General features: G+C 39.9%; 1 protein-coding gene across 2 annotated transcripts in view; it reads right to left on the bottom strand.

The window, feature by feature from the left end:
* The window catches only part of LOC133653979 (cadherin-4-like), a 595,795-nt gene that overhangs the window by 155,266 nt on the left and 417,331 nt on the right, over nt 1-23,198 (bottom strand). For both annotated transcript variants that reach the window (XM_062053872.1, XM_062053871.1), the window contains one exon: nt 7,004-7,230. In XM_062053872.1, coding sequence (XP_061909856.1) covers nt 7,004-7,230 — 227 coding nt within the window. The remainder of the gene's footprint in view (nt 1-7,003; nt 7,231-23,198) is intronic.

The raw sequence follows: 23,198 nt of genomic DNA on the forward strand, positions 1-23,198 counted from the left end.
GTTGGCTACGTAGCTAGGTTAGCTTCTGTTTTTTTAGCTTCGCTAAGCGGAATATTATTAATCGTGTATTTACATGTTCATGGTTTAATAGTATTATTGATCTTCTGTCTCTCCATCCAGTCAGGTTTTTTTTTAATTTAGTTTCTATCTGCATTTGAGACTGGCGCTATCGCGTTGGATACGTTGCTAGGTTAGCTTCTGTTTTTTTTAGCTTCGCCAAGCGGAATATTATTAATCGTGTATTTACATGTTCATGGTTTAATAGTATTCTTGATCTTCTGTCTATCCATCCAGTCAGGTTTTTTAAAAATTTAGTTTCTATCTGCATTTGAGACTGCTGCTATCAAGTTGGCTACGTAGCTAGGTTAGCTTCTATTTTTTTAGCTTCGCAAAGCTGAATTATTAATCGTGTATTTACATGTTCAGTCACTGTGAATGTCCATTTCGCGTTCTCGACTCTCATTTTCAAGAGGATATAGTATCTGAGATGGTTTAAAATACAAATCTGTGATACACAATAGAAAAAGGAGAGAGTGTGGAATCCAATGAGCCAGCTTGTACCTAAGTTACGGTCAGAGCGAAAAAAGATACGTCCATCACTGCCTCTCAAGTCCTTCACTGTAACGTTCCTCATCTACGAATCTTTCATCCTCGCTCAAATTAATGGGGTAATCGTCACTTTCTCGGTCCGAATCTCTCTCGCTCCATTGTAAACAACGGGGAATTGTGAGCAGCACTACCGCTTGTGACGTCACGCTATTTCCGGTACAGGCAAGGCTTTTTTTATCAGCGAGCAAAAGTTGCGAACTTTATCGTCGATTTTCTCTACTAAATCCTTTCAGCAAAAATATGGCAATATCGCGAAATGATCAAGTATGACACATAGAATGGATCTGCTATTCCCGTTTAAATAAAAGAAAACATTTCATTAGGCCTTTAACCCATCCATCCATTTTTACCGCTTGTCTGGTACAATTTAACTTTTACAAAAGTTAAATTGTCAGTTAACTTTTCTGAAAAACAGCATTTTCCAAACTGATATAAACATGTCCACTGTAGAGGACACTGCTTCTCAGAGAGTAATAGTTGAAAGACAGTGAAAAAACAACATCGAACGGCATTTCTGTCGAGGAGCGCTATAACCCTGAAAACAGACAATTAATGACTTATTATTCATTTTAATTATTAATTATTTTTTTCGAATATAGGCCTTAGCATTTTGGTTTCATATTCAAAATGAAAAAACTAAATAAGACAAACAAAAAAAACATAAAGCCACCAACCCTTTCCAACAAAAGATGCCATGGCCATTCAAGCACCAACGTATTACAAGTCTGGTCTGCTGTTTAACAACTTTGCTAAAACATGCACATAGTTGTCTGCATTTCGGCTTTGTCAACAAACATCCATCTGACAGATGCAACCAGGTCTGGACAAATGTATTTGTTTTGCTTAGAAAGAGCAATGCTTATGTGGATAGCTTCCGGGGACTGTTGCCCGACACCTCACTTTAGGAACTAAGAATAGGCAGAGGTGGAGAGATGCATTTTGGGGAGAGGAAATCAAGGAATAGAGAGAAGGTTTGTCAGAAACAGACATGACCCCTATCAGCCCTCCTTTGCATAAATAGGACATGTTGTATACACTTGTAAACAAGTACTAGTGCAATTCCTGAGTAGAAATGTCAAAAAAAAACAGATGTAGAAAATAAACAACTTGTATTTTACCCATCAGCACTGCAAGAGGATTAGGATGGCTGTTTTTCAGCCAGGGTGTAATTCTCATCAAACCCTGAAGCTTACATTTACTCTTTTTTTTCCCAATCCTCCTCTGAATAAATACAGGGAATGGATAACATGATTGAAGAAACAGATTTCTGCACACGTATACCACTACACTGGTTTCAGGTATCAGTTTCTTTAACGACAGCCTCAGACATTCTTGAAAGCAACATAAAGTTTCCCCAAGACTTTCCTGATATGTAGCCATGTGCTTTTATGATGAGATTGAATCAATTAAATTGGATATGACCTGAACTGGGGCAGCACGGTGGAGGAGGGGTTAGTGCATCTGCCTCACAATACGAAGGTCTGGGGTTCGATCCTGCGCTCGGGATCTTTCTGTGTGGAGTTTGCATGTTCTCCCCGTGACTGCGTGGGTTCCCTCCGGGTACTCCAGCTTCCTCCCACCTCCAAAGACATGCACCTGGGGATAGGTTGATTGGCAACACTAAATTGGCCCTAGTGTGTGAGTGTGAATGTTGTCTGTCTATCTGTGTTGGCCCTGTGATGAGGTGGCGACTTGTCCAGGGTGTACCCCACCTTCCGCCCGAATGCAGCTGAGATAGGCTCCAGCGACCCCCCGCGACCCCAAAAGGGAAAAGCGGTAGAAAATGGATGGATGGATGACCTGAACTGATCAGGAATGCAGCATTGTTTCATGACACTCGAACGAGTTTAACTTGTCGTTTAAAAGGAAACTTCACTTTTTTGGGAATTTTGCATATGGTTCACAATCATTATGAAAGACACGGCAAAATCATGCCTCTCACCTGAAAAGTAGATGGCTGGGAATATAATCCGACAAATTGGGACACTCTGACAGCCATATAGGACCTGGAACTGGCAATAATGACACGGAAAGTGCTTGTGCCCTTGAATTGAGCGGATCCCATAGGTCCCATTGTAAGCTGACTTTTGATTGCATTTATTTAATATTTAGAATGCATTACCACAAAAATTCATCCGTCGTTATGTCTTTCATAATGATTGTGAACGATAGGCAAAATTCCCCAAAAAATGAAGTTTCCCTTCAAATCGTGTACAAGCCATGTCATGGCTTTAAATGTACTGTACTTTACTCCTTCATGTGTTTGTAAGTCTTACTATTAAAAGCCTAACAACATGTGCAACCAACCATAGTGAAAAACAGAATGAAAAAGTAAGGGGATTTTACAACTGAACATTTTAAATCATCTCTTAAAAAAAGTAGAACACAGACTATGTGGCCTATTGCTAAAAAGAACAAGAGCCACTGACTGTGGAATAGATTCGGCTCCCGCAGCCATGGTGCTGTTCACCTCAGCCAGCTGGCGGTGGTCCCAGTTCTTCCCCTCCACGCCAGTGCCTCCCCCAAACTCTGCATACTTTGATATCAGCCACCCCTTAGCTAGCCAGACATCTGGAATTTATTATTCGACAGAGTGCGCCATTTCCATAATGAAACGTAAGGTTTTTTTTCCATTGTTTCTGTGCCAAGCTGTCTGCTATTGCTCTTGTTACATAAACTACTGGTCCCAATTTGAATCTTACATCTGACCTGGCTCTCTTCAACCTTCTTAGTTAATGTTCACAATACCATCAGATAGTTACAATACATGACTCAAGTAACATCCACTCCCATTATTAGATCTTATGTTGATTGTGTCCCAACCCCAATATGCGTCTTGTTTTGTCTAATTGAGAATGAATTTGCTTAATGTCCCCCTTTTTGCACTTTGAAAACCCCAACTAACCAAATCCGAATGCCTGATTTTAATAATTTCCCCATAGTTGCACACATCTGCAGTTTGCAAACATTTTTATTTTCATGAATTTTTTTATGTGTTTTCTTTTTGTGCAGTGCAGTAAGAAATATCATCTAAGAGTTGCTACACGAGTGTTTGCAAAAGCAAACAAAACATAACAAGAAAAAGCAAAAATATGAACATTAATCTGTAATCATAATATCATCAATAGTGTTCTCACCCTGGTGTGACACATTGACTTCTAATTCCTCAATTATCTTGTGAAAACATTTAAAAGGTTAAAAAAAAATCCCAGACAAATAATATATTTTAAATAAGGAATAGGTAAAACTTTGCATCCAGCCAGATGCCTTTAACACCAAAGACCTCAATAGATATGCCACAAACAGACTTAAAGCAAACACTCTAGTGTGTGAATGTGAGTGTGAATGTTGTCTATCCGTGTTGGCGCTGCGATGAGGTGGCGACTTGTCCAGGGTGTAGCCTGCCTTCCGCCCGAGTGCAGCTGGGATAGGCTCCAGCACCCCCCTCGACCCAGAGAGGGACAAGCGGTAGAAAATGGATTGAAGGACAAGCCTACACATAGATTCAAAGAAGGCATACTTTTAAGTCGGTGTGTTATCACACCCTTGTGACTTTGGTTCCCTGTGTGTGGCGTTTTAGTTCCTGTCCTGTGCCCTTTATTTTGTGTATTTACTTGTGCCATGCAAAGACATCCACACCTGCTGCCTGATTGGCAATCGGGACACGCCTGCACACGGTTGTCTATCAGTCTCCTATTTAGTGCATCAGATCATTGTCATTTGCTTTGCACTTCCTTGCTATGCCAATTGCTGCTCTGTCTAGGCTTATTGCTTTCAACAGAACTAGTTCCATGTCTTGTACCCTAAATGATTGCACTTCCCTTCTTTTGTTCCTTTTTTTTCTCACTTCTTGTGTTTTCCCACTCCCTTGTGAGTGCGTTTTCCTTTGTTGTATTAAAGAATATTATTTTTCACTCACCATCTGCCTGTCTGCTGCATCTCAGGGTCACGTCGCTCAAGCTATTTCCACGATCGTGACATGTGTAAGCAAACACGTACGGTGCTTTTATGCAACAATAAATCAAACCCTTGAAGATCCCCCAAATGTGGTAAATGTTATAGCTCCTGTGGACCCCAAAGGGATAGTCATAAAGGTCTTAAAAGTAAGTCATATATATTAATATTTGTTTGTACTTTTAAACACTTAAATCTCTGGCTCAACTTCAGATCTATTCGTTGCTATAACGTTTTTAGTTTAGTTGTTTTGTTTTTTTAAGGTTTTATGCCCTTTTTGCAAAAAAAACCCTGTTTCTCTCGTGGCAAAAACACAAACTATGCATTATTTGTGCAATATTTTTGAAAACACATCCACACAATTCTTGTGTCACTACCGACACACCAACATTGTTTTATTACATGTAAGTTGTTGGCAGATTCAAAGCAACTATGCGTCTATTATGAATATATAGTACTCTATGGTACTCTGGCGGTATGCAGTGGGGTCAAATTACACTTCTAATGGGATTTACACATTATTCAAAGGTAAATATTTGGATTAATTTGGTTTTCATGGAAAAAAGCATGATAAAATAACAGGTTCAGAGTATACCGCAAAACAGCCATAATAAAAGGGAGTCAATGGGGGACTCATGAATCCCAAGTTACTCCAGTGTATTCTCACACAGGAGCTTGTGCTAAAAATAACATTGCAAAGAATGGACAATGCAAATTTTGAGATTGACTCTGATACAACTCCTTTGGGCATATTTCATCCAGCTAACCTTTAAAATGCACTTTTTTGTTGCATGACGTAATCTTCAAAGTTAATAAAAAGACCCACAAAGGTCCCAAGTCTCCCCAATGGTTAAAGCTGTGTTTCACAAATAGTGGGTAGGGACCACCTGTGGGCTCGTGGTGAGGTGTCGGAGGGGTTGCGAGTAGCAGTGAGGATTTGTATTACTTTTGTCAACACTCTAGTATTCATGCTAGAACTATAAACATTCCTGCAGCTAGGAGGCAGCAGTGCTAAATCAAATCATGTTCTACCCTGGTACTGCAGTAAGTGCACAAGAACTTACTGAACTTACAAAAGGCTCTGTGGATTGATGGAAGGAGTTTTAAATCCGAAGGAAAAGGCTGTTTGTGCCCTGGCCAATACAGTTCCAGATGAAAGTTGCTATTGTTCTGGGCTATCTAGCCAGTTGTGTGGAACACAGAGTTATTGTTAACCATTTTGGAGTGCACAAATGCAGCGTGATGAGGTTTGTGTACGCTTTATTATTTGCTTTGTAATATATATACCTTCTTCATTCGCTTCCATCTTGTTCGTATTTCGTCTGGGAGTCTGAATTAAGCCGACATTGTCCACTTCCTTAGCTACCTTTTGAAATAAATCTCTCGTTCTTTTTTTCTCCCATTGATGCACTTCAAAATGATCCGTTCTTTTAATTTGTGAAGCAAATAAACAGTCTCCTCTTCATTACGATTCTTGATGTGTTTTTTAATTGAATGATATCTGCTTCTGGTTTACATCCCACAGGTTGAGACTGGCGCATGCGCAATATGAAAGGTCCCCTCTGGCGGCACACTCCCACTAGTGGTTATAGTGTCCACCCTGAGATCGGTAGGTTGTGAGTTCAAACCCCGGCCGAGTCATAGACTCGGCCGACTATAAAAATGGGACCCATTACCTCCCTGCTTAGCACGCAGCATCAATGGTTGGAATTGGGGGTTAAATCACCAAAAATGATTCCCGGGCGCGGCCACCGCTACTGCTCACTGCTCCCCTCACCTCCCAGGGGGAGAACAAGGGTGATGGGTCAAATGCAGAGAATAATTTCGCCACACCTAGTGTGTGTGTGACAATCATTGGTACCTTAACTTTAACTTTAACTAAAGAGATTTGGTTTCCAATCGCATAATCCAGGTGTGTTAGTCTGACTTTTCAGAAACCGAACATGATCGGATTAAGGATGGGTTGAATGAGTTGTAGGATGCTTATTTAGAGACAAACAATTTAAGAAATCGGACTAATTTATGCATGGACACCGACTGACTGGTGTGAACAAATGGTGAAAATACAGATCTTATATTAGTTAAACTGCCCATTTGCTGCTATTAGGGGCTTTTGGAGCACTTGGGCGCTAGTCTTTGCATGACCTCTGACAGCTTTTGAGAAGAAGTGGACATGTCAAGTGCCTGTGGGGTATCCAAAGCACAGAATAATTTACAGTAACAGCTTATGGCTGGGGGCAATCACACTCTCCCCTTGTGGCAATGTGATTTTATTACTTTTTTTCTCAATCACTCCCATTTTCCTCAAACCCCAAGGAGTTTTGACCTGATTTTTGCCTGTTATCGTCATCGCTGGCGGAACTGTAATATCAGGAAGTATCTGCTGGTTGACAATTACACATTGAAGGAAGTCTACTCATGCTCAAGTATTGTCGCTTACCTCATTCTCATTTTGTTGGTGTGAAGGGGGGTCTATCAGTGCCAGCTGGATCACAGTCTTCCAGACTTGAGAGTAAGGACCACTTGCTGTTAGTTTAAACTGGACCGGCTCATTCAAGGAGGCTGCTGTTCCTTGGGCAAATATGGAACCATCTGTCCGCACACTGAAGTTGGGATCGCTGCTCTCGAAAACCACTGCTTTGTTCCCCATGCAGTCATCAAACTTTACTGTAGAAGAGAGCAGGAACACTTAACTTATTTTTTCTGTAAACAGCTCATTTAAGTGATGATTAATAAAACACACATGCACACAGAGAGCTTAGAACATCACAAAAATATCACAATACCATGTTTGATTGTTTTTCTTCATTAGTTATTTTTAGGTGAAACCCTTTAAAACAATAACACCCTTGATGTTCACTAAAAGAAGGAAATAAAACATGGAAAAAATGTGGTATTTCGGTTTCATACTGCAGGGCGCTAATTTAATGAGGACAAGAGTGATCAGTAATCACGGCAACGTTCCAGGCTGGCCAAAAATAGGCTTCTAAAATGTTGTTCTGAGTAGGTTGATCTGCGAACAAAAAAATGTTTGTAACTAAAAAAGAAATTGCAACCAAAACTGTATAAAAAAAGTAGAGTTTTATGATAACAATTATTCTAATGTAAACAAAACAAGCCTTTTGATTAAAATTAAGGTCAATTGATAGGCTCCAGTAAACCCTGCGACCCTGAGAGGGACAAGCTGTAGAAAAAGAATGGATGGATACAATTTTTTTTATTTATTTCAAATCCATTATTTTTGTTTGCAAATCTACTGTTTTCTTGATTGCACAACATACACAACAATCTCTGCATATGTATTGTCCTAATGTTTCCACGCTTGAACCGTTGCCTTTTAAGACAGATAGAAGAATATATGATATATTAATATACATGTGACTTGACATTACAATACGTGTCATGCTTGTCGGGAGAGCTGTGGAGAAAGTCTTGATCTGATCACTGACCGCATAGCGATTAAGGTAAAAGAGCTTGTATGGTCAAAATAAATTGCATTATTAATATAAGTGTGTGCATGATTATGGTTTTGTTGTTTTTTGTGCCTTTACTGGCTGGCAGAAGCTATGTTGATTCACATGTTTTGGCTATGTCCTGGCTTTTTAGGGTCGTATTTTCTAAGCCGTTTCCTTTGTATTGGAATTCATAATTGCTCTAGAAAGCAATCCTGCTGGACAATTATGATGAAGACCTTCAAAAAAACTTTTGACAGTAAATAAAAACCTAAATGTTACAAATGTAACCTAATGTCATGTTACAAGCTTAACTGTTGTAACATGACACTCCATTAAAGGCCTACTGAAATGAATTGTTTTTATTTAAACGGGGATAGCAGATCCATTCTATGTGTCATACTTGATAATTTCGCGATATTGCCATATTTTTGCTGAAAGGATTTAGTAGAGAACAACGACGATAAAGATCGCAACTTTTGGTATCTGATAAAAAAAAGCCTTGCCCCTACCGGAAGTAGCGTGACGTAGTCAATTGAACAGCTCCTCACATTTTCCTATTGTTTACAATGCAGCTGGAGCGATTCGGACCGAGAAAGCGATGATTACCCCATTAATTTGAGCGAGGATGAAAGATTTGTGGATGAGGAACGTTAGAGTGAATGACTAGAATGCAGTGCAAGACATATCTTTTTTCGCTCTGACCGTAACTTAGGTACAAGCTGGCTCATTGGATTCCACACTCTCTCCTTTTTCTATTGTGGATCACGGATTTGTATTTTAAACCACCTCGGATACTATATCCTTTTGAAAATGAGAGTCGAGAACGCGAAATGGACATTCGCAGTGACTTTTATCTCCACGACAATACATCGACGAAACACTTTAGCTACGAAGCTAACGTGATAGCATTGTGCTTAACTGCATATAGAAACAAAATAAATAAATCCCTGACTGGAAGGATAGACAGAAGATCAACGATACTATTAAACCAGGGACATGTAACTACACGGTTAATGCTTTCCAGCCTGGCGAAGGTTAACAATGTTGTTGCTAACAACGCCATTGAAGCTAACTTAGCAACCGTACCTCACAGAGCTATGCTAAAAACATTAGCTATCCACCTACGCCAGCCAGCCTTCATCTGCTCATCAACACCCGTGCTCACCTGCGTTCCAGCGATCGACGGTGCGACGAAGGACTTCACCCGATCACAGATGCGGTCGGCGAGACGGAGGAAGTAAAGGTGACTTCGCCGGCTATCGCGTCTGCTATCCATCTCTGTCTTCCTGGTTGTGTTGCTGTAGTCCGCCGCTAATACACCGATCCCACCTACAACTTTCTTCTTTGCAGTCTCCATTGTTCATTAAACAAATTGCAAAAGATTCACCAACACAGATGTCCAGAATACTGTGGAATTATGAGATGAAAACAGAGCTATTTTGTATTGGATTCAATGGGGTACCGATACTTCTGTTTCACTGGCTACGTCACGCGCATATGTCATCATTCAAAGGCGTTTTCAACCGGAAGTTTAGCGGGAAATTTAAAATTGCACTTTATAAGTTAACCCGGCCGTATTGGCATGTTAAGATTTCATCATTGATATATAAACTATCAGACTGCGTGGTCGGTAGTAGTGGGTTTCAGTAGGCCTTTAAAACAAATAAATATAGCGTTTTAAATATGTTTAAATTTGAACACAATAAGCCTGAGAGATTAGGATGAGCTAAAATAAGAGATTAGATACAATTAATATGATATAATCTGTGCATGAGCAATGCCACTATACATTGTGTTTGCATCCACTTTTAATGCAATTTCCTGGGCAATTGGTATCACAATGTTTCCTGTTGTCTTTTGAAGTAAGGATACAGATATGTGCAAGATGATTGCCAAGGTGAGGATTTATAATGGTGAATCGTGCAACAGTAGCGTGATGAACGTACCCCTGTACACCCACAACAATGAAAAGTATCCTCACACAGAACCCTTCCAATTAAGAAAAAAGACAATGCCAAGTTGCCTCCTGCACCAATCCATAGCAACCCCCAAAAGCACTCCAGGTCGATGCTGCGAAAAAAGACCTTATGAGACAACAACTGAGCAGGGAAGCCCAACGGCAATGCGCTTCACATAAACATCATTGGAAGCAATGGGACCGAGGTTGAGCATTGATCTGCTGCCTCGATGTTCAGGCAGCCAGACAGTGACATCTCTAAAATGCTGCAAATACTACAAAGTAATGTGCAGCCCATGACAACAGTGTTCTTTCTTACCTAAAGGCTGCTCAACTCATAGAGCTACTGTATATTGATAGCAGACTGACTGATAATTGAGGATGTGTAGCAAAGCCTTCCTTTTTACACGGCTGTGAAGTAGCACACACAATTATAGACAAGAAAATACACAAGAAAAATTCGTTAAGACGAATCGAAAAATATCCAGATCAACTCATAAAAATAGGGTGGAACTTAGAAAATGGTTTAAATGTCAAGATTGCGGATTCGTTCATTTTGCTGTCAGTCAATAAATAATTGATCATCCAATCTTCATGCAGTCGCCCTCTCCTCCATAGTCCATAGCTCAGTGAGGTTTTTTTTGCCTGTTTAGTCAATCAGGGTTTTAGTTTCTCACTGTGACGGGTGTGAATCTGACCCCCCTTGTCATTGCCGTTTGCTTGTGCTAATGTTTGTGCTGGCTTGTGCCCTAAACAATGTCATTTGTTCTGTTGATGTTTTTAATGTAACTCTAAAATACATTTTCTGATCAGTGATGTCAACCAAACTCAATCCACAGCAGATCAATGCACAACATACTCACAAAATTAAGCACATTTTAGAACCAACATTTTAAGTTTCAAGTCTACACATTTGAGTTTAACAATGCATATTTGACCAGTTATTTTATTAAGCTTAAAAATTCAGTTTAGCTTCCCTTGTCGTCAATGAGCAATCATGGGATAGCTTTAAAGTGTCCTACTTTCTTTAAGAAACTATGCAGAGAAAAAACAGAAAAGCGTTGTGACATATTGTGGCAAAATGTGTTGAATATGGAAAGCAAAGTGAAAGTGCACCATGGGGAGGGACTAAGATGAGAGGAGGGAGTGGAGAGTACTAAGATGGATGAAAGGGGTGTGAAGGTGGGTGAATTAGTCAAGTTTGTTGTTTGTAAGCACATGCCTAAAATAACTTAAGCTGCATTTAAAAGTTGATGGAAAAAATAGAGCCATTAAATATGCGTACGCTTTATAACCCGACTAGTCAACTAATTGTTAAAATATTCGATGACAACTAGTCGACTATTAAAATAGTCGTTAGTTCATACTTGCCAACCTTGAAACCTCCGATTCCGGGAGGTGGGGCGTGGTCGGGGGTGGGGCGGGGGTGTCGTTGGGGACGGGGGCGTGGTTAAGAGGGGAGGAGTGTATTTACAGCTAGAATTCACCAACCCGAGTATTTCATATATATTTCATATATACATATATATATATATATATATATATATATATATATATATATATATATATATATATATATATATATATATATATATATATATATATATATATATATATATATATATATATATACTACCGTTCAAAAGTTTGGGGTCACCCAAACAATTTTGTGGAATAGCCTTCATTTCTAAGAACAAGAATAGACTGTCGAGTTTCAGATGAAAGTTCTCTTTTTCTGGCCATTTTGAGCGTTTAATTGACCCCACAAATGTGATGCTCCAGGAACTCAATCTGCTCAAAGGAAGGTCAGTTTTGTAGCTTCTGTAACGAGCTAAACTGTTTTCAGATGTGTGAACATGATTGCTCAAGGGTTTTCTAATGATCAATTAGCCTTCTGAGCCAATGAGCAAACACATTGTACCATTAGAACACTGGAGTGATAGTTGCTGGAAATGGGCCTCTGTACACCTATGTAGATATTGCACCAAAAAACAGACATTTGCAGCTAGAATAGTCATTTACCACATTAGCAATGTATAGAGTGTATTTATTTAAAGTTAAGACTAGTTTAAAGTTATCTTCATTGAAAAGTACAGTGCTTTTCCTTCAAAAATAAGGACATTTCAATGTGACCCCAAACTTTTGAACGGTAGTGTATATATATATATATATATATATATATATATATATATATATATATATATATATATATATATATATATATATATGTATAAAATACTTGACTTTCAGTAAATTCTAGTTATATATATGTATATATATATATATATATATATATATATATATATATATATATATATATATATATATATATATATATATATATATATATATATATATATATATATATATATATTTATTTTATTATATACATAAATAAAAGAAATACTTGAATTTCAGTGTTCCGGAGGCTATCCAGTAGATGGCAGTATTGTCCTGTTTAAGAGTGTCACAACATTGCTGTTTACGGCAGACGAACTGCTTTACGGTAGACGAAAACGTGACTGCTGTTGTTGTGTGTTGTTACCGCGCTGGGAGGACATTAATGAAACTGCCTAACAATAAACCCACATAAAAAACCAAGAACTCGCTCTCGATCATTCTACAGTTATAACGTGATTGGGCAGGCACGCTGTTTATATCGTGGGAAAGCGGACGTGAAAACAGACTGTCGCCGCTGTCCCCACTCAGGTCCGCATGGAGCTGGAGGGGGCGTGGCCTCCAGCTCTGGCTGAATTCCGGGAGAAAATTTCTTCCGGGAGGTTTTCGGGAGAGGCGCTGAATTCCGGGAGTCTCCCAGAAAATTCGGGAGGGTTGGCAAGTATGCGTTAGTTGCAGCCCTAATATGGATTTTGCACATTCTTCGTATACTTTGTGGGGAGTTCTCCAAGTACTTTGTCTTTTTCCTCCATGCCCAAAACATGCCCTTTCAGCTAACTGGAGACTACTTGATTTGATTGAATCCAATTCAGTTCAATTTAAATACATTACTTTATCCATGAGGAACTACTATAGGTGTGAAGAACCGTCAATTAGCAGTGCGAAGATGAAAGGCACACAATTGAATGTCAATCACACACACACAAACATGTGGCGCCACTGCACAGACTTCACAAAAGAATACCTTTACAGTAGTTCCTCAACTTAAGCTCCCAATTTGTTCCACAACTGAGTTTGTAATTTGAAACACTCGCAAAGCAAATCGGCCCCGCCGTTTGAAATAAACTTAACTCAATTTAATTTGTGCTTGTACCTCCCAAAAAAAACAATATGTGTTGTGTGTTTGGGTGGCAAACAGCCAAGGGTAAACCGCCTATTGGCCACAGTCATCTGGAATAGGCTAAACTTACTCATGTCACCACACATTGAATGCATCACATATTATCCTTTAATAAAATCATACAAAAGAAAACTCTCCAACCAAATCTCATCAGACACACATTTAAACTCACTGAAGACAGGATACAGAGGAAGAGCTGAGGGGGAGAATTGGGAAGACTATGAGTGGATGGGCACTAGGATTTAGAGTCTGGCTCATGTCACACTAGAATGGATGGGTTGCTCAGATGGTTATTAAAACAGGTTAATTGGGCCGGCCTCCCAAGAGATGGCGGCAGATGGACAGATAAAATGGGACGGGTGAGAAAGAGAGAGCAAAAGGACTAAAATGAGGGAGCCATGGTTCTCACAGAGATGAAAACTGAGGGCAGGTTGAAGAAATGGTTGCACAAATCTGAGTATGGCTGCTGATTAGAGCACCACAGGGAGTGTGCAGTCTAATCAGAGTAGACCGGCGCTCTACATTGAGCTTGGCCCTCAGTGAGTGACTAAACATAGCCAGGTCCACTATCCATTACAGCGACCGTGAGGGGATGACAAATATGTGCTGGAAGGTCATTCAAAGCAATGTTAGAAGCCCATCACAGAGGCTGCTGGATGTTTGAAGTCCATCATAGAGAGTGAATCTACCATTCCTTCCTCAGAGGCGCCCGATAAAAGATAATGGATCTGCTCCTGTTACAAACCTGCTCCCAGGCTGTGACACAACCCGAGAGTGAGCATATACTGTCAGAAATTCAAACTTTGTGCAAACATCAAGAGAGCATACCCAAGAAGACCATTATTATCTTAGGAAACATCTCTGAAAATACAATAATAACAAAATACATCCAAATTCAACAAGGCTCATATCTGCATACACTGTATCATAATGTTGTGTGCATATTTCCTTTGCAGTAATAATCCTAAAAATGGGGTTAATCTTCCATTTTGACTTGAGAGGGTTGGATTGTTAGTTACAAAATTACTGCATGATTCTGGAAAAACTACATTACAGATTTTTATTAAACTCTGTTTTTGAGATCAGGGAACTTTCTCTTTTAGCCATAAATGGTCAACATAGAATCAAAATTGCACTTGTATCATCCACAATGTACCAGAAACTAATCTGCTAACTAATGAACAGATGGACAAACATACAAAAATATGGCGCTCCACTGATTCCTTTTTTACGTTTTGTTTACAATTTGACCTTGGCACAAGTCTGCGCTTAAGTGAGTGCTGTTCCTGTTCATTATATTCAACTGTTATATTCAACTGTGCTTTCTTCATTGGGAGCCCTTTTGACAGCTGAGTCGGTTTATACACACAAACAAATACAATGAAAATCAAATGTACACATGCACAACCATGGATATATTAGTATATTTGCTTCACTTATCCCTAATTAGTATTCATCCAAATGAGCAAAGATGAGCTTGAGTGGCCTTCATCAACTGCTAACCATCTCTACTAATGTGAACTGAACACATCAGCAGTCCACAACACGACATTTCTGTGTATGCAACTAATGCATGACAACACCAACCTATGCACACAATACCAAATGATTCCAGACTACAATAACGCAACAATGGACGGACTCTCACGTTATCATGAATATAATAATTCAATAACCATACCCACTCGGCATCCATTGCAGCCAATCACCCAGGAGGGGTGTCCCCAGCCCCCACACCTAAGGTCCCTTCCCGAGGTTTCTTCTTTTTGCCATTTTTGGCTTTTGGAGTTTTTCCATGGCAGGATGTGGGTTCAGATCAGGGGATGTTGGGGTTTGTGAAGCACTTTGAGCCATTTGTGAGTAAGGGCTATTTAAATAATTTTGGATAAATATATTAATTTGTTGATTGACATTGTATGAAAAAGCTGTAAGCAATTAAATATATAGTGTAATAGTGCAGGTAGTGATGTGTTATGTTCATCTACACATCTGTACAACATACTGTATGTGGTCCAACTGTCACTGTCACGGGGGCGCAAACCCGCATGTTATCTGCTGCAAGCGCAGCCGGCACCTCCGCTAGAAGCACCCCGAGACACGCCTCTGATCGCTCTTCCCGCATCGCGGCCACACACTTTCCTGGCTGCAGACAATCAGCAATCTGCGCACCTGGGTCTGATGAGGGCAGACGGATTAAAGACCAGCGGACCCGAAGATCCAGTGCCTGAACGTAGTTCACTCCTCGTAGTAAACATCCCATCTCTGGCTTCCCTCCGCGTACTTGCTCTCTCTGTGCTTTCCCTGCGCCTGTGTCTTATGTCCTCTGTGTTCCCCGCAGTGTTCCCTCTGTTTCCCATGATCGAGCTGTGTGCCTCGACTTCCCACTGGATTCTGGACCGCCTCCCTCGATCCTCAACCCCTGCTTGGACACGGACCTCGTTGCCTCTCTCCAGCCCCAGACCTCTTGCTTGCCCACGGACTGCCTTCTTGCCTTTCCCCTTTGGTCTGACGAAGGATTCATCCAACACACACTTACAACATACTCTGGTAACATTTACATTAATTCTATTCACCCCAACACATCATCAGCATCCGATTCAATAAACCTATTGAACTGATCTCTACCGTTGTGTCGTGTCCTTCCCCCGCCGTATGTAACACATACTAAGCCAAATTAAACACTCATTTAACATCAACATATGTCTCCTTTGAATCTGGATTGTGTATTAGTGATGCACACATAATAAAACAGGCAAGAGAGAGACGGAGCCACCTAGTAGAATAAGAAAAATGTCATTTGGTACATGTATTTGGAAGAATAAAGTCTTCTTAAAAAGAAAAGACCTATTGCCAAAAAAAGAGACATAAAGAAAACTTAATACTTCCAACTCTTTGCAAATACTGTATGGACAGTAAGATAGTATGCATTTTAAACAGACACACATTTAACATAGTTAATTAGTATTTGAATTAGGAAGACCATGATTATACACACAATCACTGGGCCTTTTGTTGTGTGTACTTATTGATTAAGGTTCAATCAGCTTGTTGGATCAATGGTGTGGAAAATTAAAAGCAATGTTGGCTATAGATTTTGCCCCAATTTTCTTTCGTGTCTTGACTGCAAAACTGTCATGTCAGAAACATTGCAGGCCGAGATCTGACACAGTGAGACCAAGTGAACTTAACAAAGCAAAGAGCACTATCTCGAGGCCAGTGTGTGTGTGTGTGTGTGTGTGTGTGTGTGTGTGTGTGTGTGTGTGTGTGTGTGTGTGTGAGTGGGCTGGTGTCTGCAGGCCTGCTTATTGTTAATGGTGTAGTCAATGCTAATAGTTAAAAAAGACAACAAAGACCAGAGAGGGGTAGTGGTGAATATTTTTCACTCTGAGCTTGACTGCAGTTGTCAGCAGTTTGTACCAAGGCAAGCTCTGCAAATTTTAGCATGGCTTCAATGCAGTCAAATTCTGCTAACCTTGTTCAGACAATCCTCCAGAGTAGCCTCAATGTTAAAACAGCTATATTTGAAATGTTTTCAGTCTTCAAAATCAACTGCGAAAAAACAGTCAATCAATCAATCAATCAATCAATCAATTATTCCTTTATTGTCATTGTCATAATAACACTTAAGTCATACATGTCAACGAGATTTTGTTTGAGCTTTGTCCAGCGGCATGGAAACTGCATTGAAGTGCAGGTTGACCATAGTTCACAGTTACCCAAAACTGCAAACATTGTATTGCTATGCAGCAGCTATTACTTTGGAGAACGGAAGGAATCATGTAGATATTTGATATAAAATTGCTTTGTAAAGGCCATACACACAAAGGCTTGAAGTGTGCTTTTTTATTTACAGTGTTTGCCTGCAAGCGCAAAATATGCTTGTTGTAAAGGAAAAATATTCATTTTCATATATTTTTTTCCCGCAAGGAAGCAAACAGCACCAAATTGCTTTCCCCAACTGCTGGAGAGAACACAATCTATGTTTCTTCAATCTAATCAACAACTCTATTGAAACTTTAGAAAAGGTTCAGTTTTTCCTATTAGAGGGGTCAGAGCATAAACCAGAGGAATCCCTGTAGCCTTTAAACCTTAAAAAAACATGTAGAAACACACAGTAGTAACTTGAAACGTCCTTTTTTAAAGATTGCCATTAGGCAGTGACCCCCTGAGCTGAGGCATGTTTACACGCTGGTGTGGAATAACTTTGGAATTGCTGGTACTGACGTTGCACTAGGAGAAAGTTAGAAAGACTTGGATCAGAGATCATAATTGGCCGGATGAAACTCCTCAAAAATATGTTTTTCAGCTGCTCAATGGTATTTGTTTATGGTAAATAAAACTATATCGCACTGTAAAACCTCATGTTCTGTGACAGCAATAGGCGCTGCCATATTTCCTTTCCACATGCAAACTCCACACAGAAAGATCCAGAGCCCGGGATTGAACCCAGGACTACTCAGGACCTTCGTATTGTGAGGACTACTCAGGACCTTCGTATTGTGAGGCACATGCACTAACCCCTGTCCCACCGTGCTGCCATACTCTACTATCTGTGATCAGTAAATAACAAAATATCTGAAAGAAATATATATATATATATATATATATACTGTATATAATCAATCAATCAATCAATGTTTATTTATATAGCCCTAAATCACAAGTGTCTCAAAGGGCTGTACAAGCCACAACGACATCCTCGGTACAGAGCCCACATACGGGCAAGGAAAACTAACCCCAGTGGGACGTCAATGTGAATGACTATGAGAAACCTTGGAGAGGACCGCATATGTGGGTAACCCCCCCCCCCCCCTCTTGGGGAGACCGAAAGCAATGGATGTCGAGTGGGTCTGACATAATATTGTGAAAGTCCAACACATCAGCGAAAGTCCAGTCCATAGTGGGGCCAGCAGGAACCATCCCGAGTGGAGACGAGTCAGCAGCGTAGAGATGTCCCCATCTGATGGACAGGCTAGCGGTCCATCCCGGGTTGGGAGCAGAGTAGAAAAGAAAAGAAAAGAAACGGCAGATTAACTGGTCTAAAAAGGGAGTCTATTTAAAGGCTAGAGTATACAAATGAGTTTTAAGATGAGACTTAAATGCTATAAAGAAATGTTTGCATTTTGCACCAGTAAAATAAAAAACAGACTGTGTTTAGAGCATCAAGATGCAAAAAGAAGAAAGAGAAGCCAAAGATACAAATGTTTAAAAACCTAAAAAAGTCAAAGCTTTGGTGTCATTTTCTGTCAGACACTCTCACGACCTGTGGTTGCATCTTTAAGCCCTTCTTTCACGGTGTCTTCTGGTCATTGAGCTGCAGTCAGCAGTCTTAATTTGGGTCACAAATTAGCCATTGACCTGACGAAGGATCAGGGGCCTCATGTATTAGGACTTGCGTGGATTTCTTACTAAAAAACGGTAAACGCTCAAATCCAGAAAACATGCGCACAAAAAAATACAGACTCATTAAAGTGTGCGCATACATTAATCCAAGCACATTTAGATTTAGACTTGGACTACCTTTTATTGTCATTCAAATGTTAACTTTACAGTACAGATAAGAACGACATTTTGTTGCATTAGCTCGTTGTAGTGCAGGATAAAAGAGCAATAAGGTGCAGATATAAATAAATAGATTACTGTACAGATAAATATATTGCACTTTTTCATATGCATCCATGTTTATGGTTGTATATTATATTGTCTTTATATTCCAGCGAGTTAATCCGTTTTTTGGGGGGGAATTGAGGGAATTATTTTGATGCGTTCAAGAGTCGGATGGCCTGAGGGAAGAAGCTGTTACAGAACCTGGAGGTTCTGCTACGGAGGCTGCGGAACCTCTTTCTAGAGTCCAGCAGTGAAAACAGTCCTTGGTGGGGGTGGGAGGAGTCTCTACAGATTTTCTGAGCCCTGGTCAGGCAGCGGCTTTTTGCGATTTCCTGGATAGGAGGAAGAGGAGTCCTGATGATCTTTTCCGCCATCCTCACCACCCTCTGGAGAGACTTCCAGTCTGAGGCACTGCAGGCTCCGGTCCAGACAGAGATGCAGTTGGTCAGCAGGCTCTCTATAGTGGCTCTGTAGAATGTGGTGAGAATGGGGGGAGGGAGCTTTTTCTCTTTTCATCTGACGCAAAAAGTGCATGCGCTGCTGAGCTCTTTTTACAAGAGCTCCGGTGTGTAGTATATTGTAGTATCTGTAGTATATTCAGATCCCTCATCCCCATTTAAATAAGCAAATCCTATTTAAATGAATCATGCAGCTGAGATCTGCTACAATTCTTCTCAACAAAAGAGGAGAAATATAACCTTAGAATAAAAGCAAATTTAAAACATTTGTATGCTTTACAACACTTAAAACCTTTAGCATATCAGTATGTGGAATTAAATTATGGAATGGATTAACCAAATAAATCAAACAAAGCACCAATATGATTCAGTTTAAGAGACTGTTCAAACTACAAATGTTCACAAAGTACACAGAAAAGAATTATGATGAACATTATGAACGCTTTTTTATTTATTTTTTTAGACAAATATTATTTATGTGTTTAATATTTGTTTACTTACTATGGTATATTATTTGTTTATTATTTAGTTGTTCACCGTTATGTTACAGAGAACAAGGAAATAGGATACAATTGCTATGGAATGAAAAGGGGTAAGATTATATAAGCTCAGCTTCTTCCTACTCCTTTTCGGACGTGCTGTAATGAAACAACTGGAAATATGTAACGCATTACATTTTATCATATGCATGTTGGAAATAAACTGAAACTGAACTGAATTGAACTGAGGCCTCGTTTACACGAAGCCGGATAAGGTTATCCAGGGTAAATCACACCTAACCTTATCCATGTCCACACACAACAATGCCACCGTTTAAGACCCCCGCCCTCCTCCGTCCGCCGGCGCAACGCGACCTAGTACGCATGCGCGGAAAATGCGCATGTCATAGTCACCTCCAGTGTTGCTTTGTGTGCAAGTTCTTAAAATTAACTTATCTGACCACTATCCAGTGTTGTAGTATTTCAATTAACTGCAATCCAATGTGCTGTGGGGCCCTATTGTAGGGAATCACACCTGAGCCATCATAAATTAATAAAATCTTTATTAGACACGTAAACAATGTGATAAAGAACATTTAACATTAACCAATCTAGGGATCTAGATATCTGGTCAGGACACTCCTCACTCTTTTGCCTTCACCTTCATTGTCCATTCATTTTTGGTGACTTTATATACTCTGGACCTAGACATTGAGTCGGCGACATACATGGCGGACAATAACTGATACAGTCTGCTTTGCCAGTCCAAATGCATTCGCCATTTTCCTCGACGGCCAGGTAATACAAAGCACACGCTGTCTTTTTTATCACATCCACGGGAGCTCACATTTTCGTTGTCTCTCCTTCGACAAATGGACAAAGTTTTTCGGTAAGTAGAATCACAGCTGACCCGGTCGGACATTAGAAAGTTCTCTTTGCCGTCTGAGAAGTGTTGTATCCCAAACAGTGTTGGGTTAGTTACTGAAAACCAGTAACTAGTTACAGTTACTAGTTACTTTATTTCAAAAGTAACTCAGTTACTAACTCAGTTACTTACACCAAAAAGTAATGTGTTATTGTGAAAAGTAACTATTTAGTTACTTTTTTATTTTTATTTTTTTTAAGGCTCCCATTAATGCCCTTTTAGCCTTCATTTCAGTACTGTTATTGCATTGGAGAATAATACAATTTGTTGATCAACTTGACATGCATTTGCATCACTGAACTCTGCTAAGCAATGTGGTCTACATACAACACACGAAGACAAAGATATGTTTCAAAGGGCCAATTTATATTGGGCCGAAACAAATTGACAAAACTATTTTAAATAGCTGCAACATAACATACATAAGTAACAAACCGCATAATAACAACATGTCACAACACAGCTGTAAACCTGGCTTCACCCAAGGAAGGCACACATGACATGTTTATATGTCATGTCACTATACAGCACACATACTGCTATACACACGCCTAACCAGGCGTTTTTTTCTCTCAAGGAATTGTGAATTAAAATCATGTCTTCAGTGAAGCCCAGAACACTCTACGCATTTCCCAAGTTTTAGTTTAGAGAAAAGGAAAGATTGGCCTGGCCCACTGGGATCCCTCTTTATGTTTGAACTTTATAGTCTATACATTTAGATTGATGTAATAATCAAACACTCTAGAAGTCTAGAATGAAAGAGTATATAAGAGAATTGACAGAGTGTGTGTACCTTCAGTGATGAATGATGAGCAGAGGCAGATGCTAATTAGCTGCCTGAAAGCGGGTGACTCCAGTGTAGAAATAGCCAGCATGTCTTCTAGCACATACGCTGCAATGGCTCTAACAATGTTGTCCTGGCTAGCAGTCCCTCCGTTAAAATCCTTAGGAGGTGAAGTGTGTCTCTCTTTACTAGCTTCGTCCAAGCATGTTGCTTTTGTAGGTGTTTCAGCAGATTTGAATTGCTGTTTTGGGCAGTAGATGGGATCTTTGATCCAAGACACAACTTACATTTAACTAAAATGTTATTTTCTTTGTGCTCGACAAAAGAAAAGTAGTGAGAATATCTCCATGTTAAGAAACTCGACTCCGGCTCCGCCATGATGTCTTGTTAGTAAACACAGTCAGCCTCCAGTCCAGACAGAGATGCAGTTGGTCAGTAGGCTCTCTATAGTGTCCCGCCCCCACCCACACACAGCGCGCCTCTCTCTTCTACGGCTTGTGAGACAGGAAGAATCAGAAGGACGACACTGCAACTCTCCAATAAAACACACTCAGATCTTCTGTTTCTAACCGATACTACATAAAAAATAACGTAAAATAACGCAGTAACGCATCATGTAGTACGGTAACTGAGATACTGAATATAAAAAATAACACGTTAGACTACTAGTTACCGCCGAAAATAACGGCGTTACAGTAGTAGTCCCAACACTGATCCCAAATAGCTGCAATTACTTTCTCTTAAGGTATTGATGTGTGATTTCCACAAGTGTCTGTACATGTAGAAGAAGAAGAAACACGGGCATGTCTGGATGACTCGCGTTCATATTTCTAGGGGTTACATCCGAGCTACGAAACAGTTTTATTATGAAGCTGGCTGTGCCGTGTTCTTTCTGACGTCACTTCCTGTGTGGGCGAGGTCTTTCTGGTGTCATTTCCTCTCCGAACACACTTTGTAAACGATAGGGATGGGCGATACCACACTTTTAGGATTCGATACTATACCAATACTTTTTCTTGCATTTTCATCGATACCGATACCGATACCATTAATTTCTTATTGGCAATTTTTGTCAGTCAAAAATATTATTACTATTGTTATTATTTAAAGGCCTACTGAAACCCACTACTACCGACCACGCAGTCTGATAGTTTATATATCAATGATGAAATCTTAACATTATAACACATGCCAATACGGCCGGGTTAACTTATAAAGTGACATTTTAAATTTGCCGCTAAACTTCCGGTTCGAAACGCCTCTGAGGATGACGTATGCGCGTGACGTAGCCCGACGAACACGGGTATGCCTTCCACATTGAAGCCGATACGAAAACGCTCTGTTTTCATTTCATAATTCCACAGTATTCTGGACATCTGTGTTCGTGAATCTGTTTCAATCATGTTCATTGCATTATGGAGAAGGAAGCCAAGCAAGCAAAGAAGAAAGTTGTCGGTGCGAAATGGACGTATTTTTCGAACGTAGTCAGCCACAACAGTACACAGCCGGCGCTTCTTTGTTTACATTCCCGAAAGATGCAGTCAAGATGGAAGAACTCGGATAACAGAGACTCTAACCAGGAGGACTTTTGATTTGGATACACAGACGCCTGTAGAGAACTGGGACAACACAGACTCTTACCAGGATTACTTTGATTTGGATGACAAAGACG

Source organism: Entelurus aequoreus, linkage group LG07 (genome assembly GCF_033978785.1).
Source record: "Entelurus aequoreus isolate RoL-2023_Sb linkage group LG07, RoL_Eaeq_v1.1, whole genome shotgun sequence".
NCBI lineage: Eukaryota > Metazoa > Chordata > Actinopteri > Syngnathiformes > Syngnathidae > Entelurus > Entelurus aequoreus.